General features: G+C 45.0%; 1 protein-coding gene across 5 annotated transcripts; it reads right to left on the reverse strand.

Moving 5' to 3' along the window:
- Positions 1-267: 267 nt before the first annotated feature.
- LOC147883152 (filament-like plant protein 4) lies at positions 268-8,933 on the reverse strand. Of its 5 annotated transcripts, none has more exons than XM_087399570.1 (6): positions 8,559-8,933; positions 7,316-7,431; positions 7,052-7,202; positions 4,318-6,910; positions 4,051-4,135; positions 268-1,526 (listed from the first exon to the last, which is right to left on the reverse strand). In XM_087399570.1, the coding sequence occupies exons 2-6, from the start codon at positions 7,403-7,405 to the stop codon at positions 927-929; spliced, it is 3,519 nt and encodes a 1,172-aa protein (XP_087255696.1). In that variant the 5' UTR covers positions 7,406-7,431; positions 8,559-8,933; the 3' UTR covers positions 268-926. The 5 variants fall into 5 exon arrangements, with proteins under 5 accessions (XP_087255696.1, XP_087255695.1, XP_087255697.1 ...); XM_087399569.1 differs by having other exon boundaries at positions 7,316-7,434; XM_087399571.1 differs by lacking the exon at positions 8,559-8,933 and adding an exon at positions 7,932-8,062.
- Positions 8,934-10,100: the final 1,167 nt, after the last annotated feature.

Genomic DNA, 10,100 nt, shown 5'->3' on the forward strand with positions numbered 1-10,100 from the left:
ATAATCACAATGGGATGTGCACTCAATTCATTAGAGGGTAATACTAAAATTTTTGCCGTGGGCTCTTAAGACACGAGTAAACAAGATGCGGCACAACCATCTTAAAAGTGGGATCACTTAAAATTTATACGATCGATAAAGGTTTGTTTACCCCTGGCTAAGCTAAAGGACTCTTCATACACGCAAAATTTCCCTGAAACGTTATCCACAGAACTCACGATAGACAGGAAAAGGCAGTCTTAAAGAATTGTCAAGCAGCCTCAACAGCTTTGCAAAAGGGTATCGATAGATTAATTAATCACTGAAAAGACGGCGTTGCATCGCATCATCTTACAGTTTCCCTTACCACCGACGGATTGCAAGTTGTCTCACCTTATCTCTTGCTAACCCTGTAGTAGGCAACAGGGTCCACTATGAACACCTGAAATTATGTTGTCCTCAGTAGCTTCCCCTTATTCTCATTCGCCAGAAAGTGTTGCTGACATATATGCTTGAATAATTAAGGTCTTTCTTAGACATCCGTAATAATCACAAGTTTTTCATACAAGAGAAGCATTCTACCCTCGTCTGCATGAAAAAATTCAGCTCAAAAGGTGTCTTGTAATTGAGTCCTTATCGGTTCACCTTCCCTAGGATCAAACTATACCAAGTATGCCGCTTTCTGATATAATTTCATGTGCCCGATTTGTGATATCATTTCTTATACCAGATTTTTAATATGAAGTAGGTAAAAATACCTTTTATTCTTGTAGTCATGTCTTCTCAGCATCTTTTCTATGTATCATATATCGAACAGAATAACTTCAATCGTGGAGAACTGTGCATGAGGTTGAGAGACAGGGCATTGTCTGTCCCTCTTATGTCGTTTGTCATATGCGAACACAGTCTTGCACTATTGACAGAAGGATTTCCAAACCAACTTTCGATCAACGTGTAGTTTTATTTCTCGAGAAGAACCTGCTAAAGGCACTTGGATGCTTTTCAGATGACGAATCAGATTTCAGGTCCCGACCTATACTTCTAAGGCTTAAAAACCTGGGTGAAGACCTTGCTGGAGAACTTAAGACGTCTCTTGAAGAAGATGCTGTAGGTCTTGGGGTTTCATAGTAATCAGGAGATACCAGCCCATTGGTTCTGTACATCTCAGGCGATAGCATTTGACCATGCGAAAACCCTCCGTGTCTACTAGCGTTCTGCCCCCTCTGTGTCACATGTCCAGATTCTATTTGCTCTTTCTCATGTTCTAGTCTCTGTCCTCCCTGACCCATAGGCTGTCGGAATCCAATGGGACTTGTGCTTGGACCGTCTCTAACTCTCGGGTACAATGACCCACTAGTTTCACTCACACTTTGCAACTGGTCACTTAAGCTGTGGAATCTGTGTTGAGAATGGACCACTTCTGCAAAACCATCAGAAGCTCGTTCTCCTTCATTGGGCACCCCAAGAGCCTTCAGTTGTTTTCCTAAAACAAGAATAGTTTGCTGGCATTCCGCAAGCTTTTCAGCAGCTGCAGCAATCTCTTGCTCCTGTTTACAGCCCAAAGGAAAACACAGTCAGTATAATCTAATATATAAGCCAACAAAGATGCATTCACAATGAAGGAGCAATGCTATCTTGCAACTCACAGAAGGTTAAGCTAAGCGTCAAAACCTAATTCTTAAAAAAAGACTATATAACTAGTATCCAGCAGAGGTCTAAAATGGAATAAACCATCAAGGCACACTAATGGGCACTACCACAAGAAGCATTTTTTGCCTTGAATTCAGCACACAAATCTCAATACTTTCAGAACACCTCAGCCAACAACAGCAAATTAACTTTCTGACTAAGGAATGCCAAAGATTCAATCTAAAGAGAGATTGCTTTCTTTGACTGGCTCAGGTGATCTTCTGTTGGTTTGAAATCAATCAGCATGTGGCTGTTGTGCATTTTGAAATGAAATTAGTTCTGAATTACTCCATTAACAGCCTGTCTTGCTCTCTGTGGTAAGGTAAACCAGTCAAAAACTTTTAAAGGCTCCCTTTGTAAACAACCATGGAAGTGTGGCCAATGGACTCCAAAAGAAGGAAGCCTTGGGAACATGATATTTTCAGTAATAATTATTTCCGATGTGGCCCAGAATCCCAATCATAATTACCAAAGGAATGACTGGAATGATGCGGTGGGGTAAGATACATTGAGGATGATCTTCCACTGACAGATGGAAAAATCCTAGTGTTCTAGGAAGACCAGCTTACATCAAAATTTTCAATTACAGTATTAAAACCTATGTGCTTGCCTTTTAAGTGTCTTCAAAACATAGATCACTTAAATAGAGACTTCTAAAAATACTATCAGATATAAAAGGATGAGAAAATGCTTACGCTTCATATTGCTTCTACCAAATCCGCGTGGTCAACAGCTTGTCGTCAGTAGTGCATGTCTCTGCAATCAGGACAACTAGAACAAACTGCAAGTTTGACCATGGATAATACAAACCCCAATTATATGTGTTGTTGACAGCTATCACTAGAGGTGCAACTTATAATTTTTTACTATTTGCATTACTTTTATGTCTCATAGATCATATTGCGTCTCCGAAGGACATTAACATTACCAAGGGACATCCTCTCTCTCTTTCTCTCTCTCTCTCTCTCTCTCTCTCTCTCTCTCAGCATCAGCAGCAATCCATCATTGACTTCTTCATCGATGATGCCAGCCCTCACAAGATTGAGAGCCACTAGCTGATCATGTCTATCCTCAGGCCACCAGTGAAGTTGGTCCCATTGACAACATACACAGGTCCGGATAGTTGATTTGGTTGGCCGATGCAAAGGACTTCCCATCGTTGTCTTTTGCATTTGGGTTCTCTCTCTCGCAGTGATAGCGCAATGTATCTATTTTCTCATCTCAGACACCAGCCTTTTGTCTGTTTTTAGTGGCCCCATCCCATAGCTTTCATTGTATCTGGTTTATTTCAGTCTCATAGACCCTTCAAGTCTTTCGTAGATGTTGATAAACTCTTTCTTTCTCCCTTTTTTTTCTTTTCTCAAATTTCAAGAGAGGCAAAATTTGTAAAATCTGTCCAACAAACTCCTCCATTGTAGAGCATATATGCATATCAGGGAAAAGTACAGAGAAAACTACAGCAGCAATGCCTTCAGCTTAAAAGTCATCATGAGTCAACCAGCCAAGCAACTGGGTGCATATCTGAAAGTAAATCTTGGGACACCGCAGTAGAATTCTGGACATGGCAGACCGGCTGGGCAAGCACATACTAACCACTTAGGAATTTCTTGAAATTATATTAGATTGATGTAATGAGCTCCTGTAGGGTCTCAAGCGGACCTTATTACGATCATGTCATACATCTCTCTCTCTCTCTCTCTCTCTCTCTCTCTCTCTCTCTCTCTCACAGACACCTACACACAAACCCCCACAATAGGATTGAAGTCCTAAATCAAATTGATTTCTCTCAAGCCATGTCATTCCTTAGAGCATGTTCAAGCAGGACACACAAGGGGGTCAAAACAGCCTCAGCGGGGGGCCCGTTCAAAGTTAAGAGCTGCACAAGAGTGGGCCAAAACAGCCCACATGCAGAACATATTGCTAATCTAAACCCTCCCCTTGAAGAGGGACCAAGGCCTGGTCGATGACCTTTAAATTGCATTGATAGCAGTTGCCAAGGAAAACTGGGCTTCTGCATCAATAAGAATTTCCAAGGCAATGGACACAGAGGTAAAGAAGTACCAGTACCATCACGATTTTCAATGAAAATATTGAAAACTATTATGCTGTCTGAAATTCTTTCAAAATGGTTGAGCATTTACACACAATAAGGATGTCCCTTTGAAAAAAAGACTGGATATTAAAGACCCCTCACACTGCTAACAAGACCAGGGAGAGAGGAAACGACAGCATCTACACAGTGAAATGGAAGGCAGCTTGTTAACTAGCCACAATGTAATAAGCTAGTCTTTGCTTGCATTGTTTGAGAGTCATATGCTATTTCAATAATACTTATCCCTGCACTAGCTTTTAAATACAAGGAAGGCTTTTGATTGAACATGCCTTTTTTTGCTTTGCTGCTGCTGCATCTGCAGACACCTCAGATATGCCTTGTTCATCACTTTTCAGGGTAGCATGCCTCCTTTCCCTGAAGAAAAATAGAAAACCAGTAAATACTTTCCCAACCTCCACAACATTTGATTTGTATCAGATTAAGTATTAACTTTGTTTCCAAGGTTATCGTTGAGTCGTTGCATTATCCTTGCACAAACTATTGGATAATTTAAAACGGTATGGACGCTTAACTTTGAGAAGGAATTGACTACTTACATTGTAGGCCTTAATTGCTGCTCCTGAAGCTCCTGGAACATTGCTTCAATATCCTTGCGACATTGTGTCTCATCTTGGAGTTGCACTTCGAGAGTTACAGCCTGTTCCTCGAGTCTCTTTATTCCATCTCTGGCGTTGTGAAGCTGAGATTCAAGTGATTTTTTTGATGAAACAAGGTCTGCCACATCTTTCATGAGGGCCTCTTTGCTGTCCAAAGCTGCGGTAAGATTGGATTGTAACTCCATTGCTTTGAGTTTTGAGTCTTGTAGCTGCGACCTCAAGAGTTCAAGTTCTTCTGTTATTATCTGTACCTTGTTTTCAGCTTCCTCTTTTGCCAATTTCACCTGTATAAGTTGTCTTTCAATGCCATGGATTTTGTCCTTCATATTTTTTGCAACACCTTTCTCAGACACATCCCTTTGAGCCTCTTCATGGTGTTTTGCCACCTCAACAGCACAGGGAACAGTTTCTGCCATGCTAGCATTGTTCAAGGAAATTGACTTGCACAGTGGGCTGGATATCCTACCCCCAGTGTCACAGTCACTCTTAGTCATCAATCCTTTATCCAAATCAAGGGACCTTCGTGTGATGTTTGTTTCTGACAACTTATTTGGCAAAGAAATTACGTGACTTACCAACCAATCCAAGGCAGATGCCATTTCAGCCAGGAAGTCAAGTACATCAACTTGGCCGTGTAGAAGGCCATTGCAGAGTGTTATGAGGCTCTGAATGCAAGAGTCAAACTCCAAACTCCTCCGTTGCTTTGCAACATCATGCCCTAAAGAATCACTGTTGTCTCGCGCTGAATCACTTTCAGAATATCCTTCATTGCAGTCTAGTTGGCTTAGACCTTCAACAAGGCAAACCACCTTATGCATAGCAGTAGCTAGCTCTGGGCCTACGCTGGTAACTTTATCTACTATGCCGTCCTGCCTGAAAGTGCTCTCTTCCGATTGACAGCTGGAGTGACAGCTAGGCGACCAGACTCTTGTATCCCTCACTTCTGGAGACTCTGTTTCAAGACATGATCTGTACGAAGCAGAGTCTGATAGGTGTCTTGACTTCGATTCTTTTATCTCATTTAAGACTGCTCTAACCTCTCCTAGGACATCACTCAGATTTGCAGAATCTGTTCCAGTTTGAAGGATCGTTACCAAACCTTTCTCCGTGCTCAGTAGAGCTGCTTTCGCTGCCATTTTTTCAAGTCTTACTGCATTCAATTCATCCTCGGTACGGGTAAGCTTAGTCCTGAATTCATTGCATGTTCGGTTCAGGGATTTAAGCTCTTGATCTTTTATACGAAGTGCTACATCTGAATCATGTGAGACCTCCAGATGATTCACATCTCGGTCCTGACCCATTCTTCTGACCAGCACTTCCTCCTTCACAGAATCTTCTCCAGAAACCTTGGAGTCACTGTCAGGAGGCATTGATGCTAGCTTCTCCATCTCAGCAAAATCATCCATCAGGTCAAAGCTAGGAAAGTCAGCCGTTGTTTCAGCACCTGAACCTCCTTTCTCCTTCCTGAGCTGGGCTAATCCTGCAATTGAGGCAGTTGTCCATGACTCCGCGTAGTTGCTCTCATCCTCGGCACCCCCATCCTCGGATACGGAAGCAATACTAGGCTCTTGACTAGATTCATTGACATGTGCTGATGCCACATGTCCCTCGAGGGCAGAGAGACTTGGCTTAGGCAATCCATGAGTGCGTGCCAGATTTTCCAGTTGCTCTTCCATAGCAGAGAGCTTGTTAGCAGTCTGAGCATACACAAATCTTGCAGACTGAAGCTCACTGTTCCTCTTGATGAGAGCATCTTTCAAAGATCTATTCTCTTCTTCCATGGAATAGAGACGATCCGAAAACTCTTTGGGAAACTCAGATGGTGGAGGATGGCTGTGGAAGCTGGGATGGGGGCTTCTACGAGACGGAGACATGCGTCTGCCTCTCTCAAAGGAAGGCACGGTTCCGAGGGCCTCCACTTCCATTCTCATTTGAGCCAGAGCAGCAGGCCCGGGAAGCTTCTTTCGAACCAGAAGGCGGAGGCGTTGGCATTCGCTCTCGAGCTTGGCAACCTTCTTCACATTCTCCAAATGCTGCTTGCTGGCAGCTTCAGCTGACTTCTTGTTGAACTCGAGCTCCTCGTTCCGGATCTCCAGCTCCTTGCTAAGCACATGGACCTCATACTTCCACTTTGCCTGCTCCTTCTCTGCCAGTTCAACCCTCACCTGCAGCACCTTGACCTCCTCCTCAACTCTGCTTCTACCCTCATTGGCCTCTTTGAGGCTTCTTGCTCGCTCCTGCAAAGACTTGTTCATGGCAGCTTTCTCTGCTCCTGCCTCCATCAGCTCATTTGCCATCTCCCCCATCTTTGCCTCCAGCTCCTCTCGAACTCTCTCCCACTCTCTTGTCTTCCTCAACAGAGTCTCATGGATTTTCTGCTCCTGCTCTTCACGTACATGCCTCAGCTGCCTCATGCACTCCTTCAACGCCCCGTCCAGATGCGACACCCGATCCTCCAGCGCAAGTTTCTTCTGAATCTCTGCGTCCAATTGTTGTCTCATGCTTGCAGCCTCTGATTCAGCCTTCTCCCAACCTGAAAGCGCGAGCTGGAGCTTTAGATTCACCATGAATGCTAAATGCACCATTGCAATAAGCCCAACAGATGCAGCTTTATATTCATTATGAACGCTCAATGCACAAGTTCTGCAGAAGGTAAAAAAAGCTTCGGAATAACCTGTGACCGCCTCTTCGGCAACCTTCGCATGCTGTTGGACGAGTTCGTCCTTCGCAGCAAGCTGCTCGTTCAGGATCTTCACCCTCGCCTCCGCTTGCTGTAGCGGAGTCATCCCATTAGACGATCGGTCGTTGAATTCAATCCGTCGATCCTGCCACAAGTATAGCGCGGTGAGGAGAAGATCGAACTTTGGCACTAGAACCTGTCCGAGAACGCCTCCGGCGAAAGCAAACTGCGTGAACGTGGGAAAAGCCAGTAGATTACCAGTTGCTCCTTGCTCTGTTTGAATTCGTTAGCAGCAGAAGCGATCTTCTCGGTGACCTTCTTCTTCCAAGGCCAACCTCTGCGCTCCATGTTGCCTCGCGGTTCTGAATGTCCGTCTACTGCATTGCGCATTCAACCCACATAAATCGAATGACTTGAAGAACACGGTTGTACAAATCGGGCACACTAACCGCGAAAGCGTAAAGGCAACGTTGTCTGAATTGAAGTTTCGACGGAAATTCTTGATCGAATGCAGCTGAAAGAAAATCCATGTCGGAAATTTAACGACAGAAATGCCTACACCACAGGCGCAAGCAAATCTGTGGAGCCTATTGCGGGTTCGAATTATGTTACTACTCGAGTTGATTTGACTCGCTCGATAATGGGCGTACGAAAGGCAGGGACAACAGATAATCCGAACTTCCGAAATTCCGATTGCCAGAGACGTGTAAGGCTTCCTAACGTTCTTTCAATCACCTCGCGTATAGCTCAGATTGTCGACCTCGGTAAGACAATCTGCGCATTCTTGGCGATGCAAGAAGACGATTTGACATCAACGTTGCATCACTTAAGCAGATTTGGCAACTAGCGAGCTTGAATGGAAGATTTCCATCACCTCCAGCGTCTTGATTGTGCGCTTTTCTTGGTAACTGCAGAGTACAGGTCACAGCGCAAGAAATCTAGGTACTGTTTTGATCCGTCACTTCAGTTTGCATGATCTTGTACCTCCTACATTCGTCTCCGTCTCCCTCTGCTCCGCTAATCGATCGCTGGAAGAGCACATCGACTTCGAGGCAGTCTTTCGAGGCAGTCTTCCTTGCTACGTTCGCTGTTCAGCGTCGCCGAAGTCTTGCGTGTAACGTACCGTTCGAGCGCTATTGTGCGATCGTACGTTGGCTTTTTTTTAAGGCCCTTTGTAATTTTCTGTCGATGCGCTACTTTGCGCTTAAACTCCACGGCCATCCTATGTACCGGAAATATTTTTACGTTCTGAGACGGAGGCGATGGCTCCGCCTAACGAAAGAGAGCGTGACCAAATTGATCGCAAACGCGTGAACAAATCAGCATTGCGACGAAACCGGATTACAAAGCGTTTTCAAACACAAACAGCGCGAAGAAGCTTCCCCATGACAATTCGTACAGAAAAGCCGCGCACTAATCTGAAGCCTGAAAACACAAGCTATTCAGATTAAAATACAGTTGTTTTACTTTGAAATGAAAGAATGAGACCGTCTCTGCTCACCTGACTAAGCCAAGCGTTGATCGATCATGCTTCGACTCCCTCCGCAGTTGCTCTTCTCTGGGTCATGCCAATCCATTTCAGGCAATAGTATACTGTTCTGCGGGCATGATACATCAACGGCGGAATGTGCTCCCATCGAATAAAGGGATTGCACGGGCGAGTACAAAGAATCTATTTCCGGCAATTTAGTGGATGGAGTTAGGAATCGTGATTCGTTACCGGAGCTGGAGGCCAAATAACGGCACTGGTACTAAACAAAAACGTTAGGTGGCAATGCGGAATCGCGGATGCTGTGAGGTTTTAGATACGCGAGCTGATTGAAGGAGATAAGCAAGAACTAGGACGATAGGAAAAGTGCGGGGGAGGCTAGAAGGCAAGGGGTGGAGCTGGTAGGGGTAACATGCACGGCAGGAAAGGGAAGAAATCACAGCAAGAACAGGGAAGATGAATGCAATCGCAGGAAGTTGGAGATTAGGAGATACAGAAAACAGAAACTCGATAGCGATCGAATGGAGATGAAGACAAGATTGTCAGGGAAGCAAAAGGCAGCTGATACGTGAAGGCTCGCCATTCATCCATCGCCATAGACAGTGAAATGTAGACTGTAATGCAAGCAAGCAAAGGCAAAAGTAAAAGGACACCGATCAATCTTCATCACATCATCTGATCGTCTGATGCCGCAACAGCGAAGGGAATGAGGCCAGGTAGTTAGGTAGAACGTCGGAAGGACTCACAGAAAAGCTTTATGATCAAAGAAAGGGAGGCAGCCTGGCAGCAGAGCTTTTTTACCGCCATAGCCAGCGGAACTGAAGCAGCTTGATGAAGGATGATGATTACGAACGAACAGCTTGCGGCAGGAAGTGATTTCACCATAGCCAGGGCTGCAGCTCCATGTACAGAGGGAGCATTTGATGGAGGATGTTGGAAAGTGGGACTCCAAAAGCGTAGTGTAAGAGTGACTTCTGCTTCGTCTGCTTGTTGTTGAAGCTTGTTCCGCCATAGCCAGGTTTTACGAAGCTCCCATCGTCTCTACTTGTGAAGACGATGACGGGAACCAGTTCCCCTCCCTGCCCATGTGAACGCAACCGCCTGCTCCCCTTCCCCTCCCCCCTCTGACCTCCACGTGCCGGTCTCTACCTTCAACCTTACCTTTGACTAGCAGCCCTCAATTTCCCTTCTCGTTGCCACGTGTCACCCGCCTTCACATATTTTCGTTCAAGCCACGCTCTCTGTTGGAGTGTGCGTGTGTTTGTCTCGTTGGATGCAATTTTTTCGAAAAATCAAATAAAAGATTGCCGCCACATCTGATTGCATCCCTATAGCCCTCCCGCGCACTTCTCATACCTTTATGCACGTGACCCTTCACCTCCTGCATTTTGTTTGAGGTGTGCATTTTTGGTCCGCTAAGGATGTTTACACACTCGCTGCTACCCCATTGAATCTCGCTCACAATCTCGACAGGCAACGAATGTCGACATTGGGCACCATGTTACATTTCCTTTACACGTTGTGGCCACCAAAAACGAGCATCAATATCATCTT

The sequence above is a fragment of the Dipteris shenzhenensis genome, chromosome 28 (assembly GCF_047967505.1).
Source record: "Dipteris shenzhenensis isolate YYH24624 ecotype China chromosome 28, Dip_SZ_1.0, whole genome shotgun sequence".
NCBI lineage: Eukaryota > Viridiplantae > Streptophyta > Polypodiopsida > Gleicheniales > Dipteridaceae > Dipteris > Dipteris shenzhenensis.

Excerpts from the sequence above, each read along its gene's own strand:
- LOC147883152 (XM_087399570.1), bottom strand. The coding sequence starts at position 7,405 with ATGGAGCGCAGAGGTTGGCCTTGGAAGAAGAAGGTCACCGAGAAGATC. Across the intron at positions 6,911-7,051 it reads TGCCGAAGAGGCGGTCACAG|GTTGGGAGAAGGCTGAATCA; the intron begins GTTATTCCGAAG and ends TCGCGCTTTCAG. Across the intron at positions 4,136-4,317 it reads CAGCAATTAAGGCCTACAAT|GGAAAGGAGGCATGCTACCC; the intron begins GTAAGTAGTCAA and ends ATTTTTCTTCAG.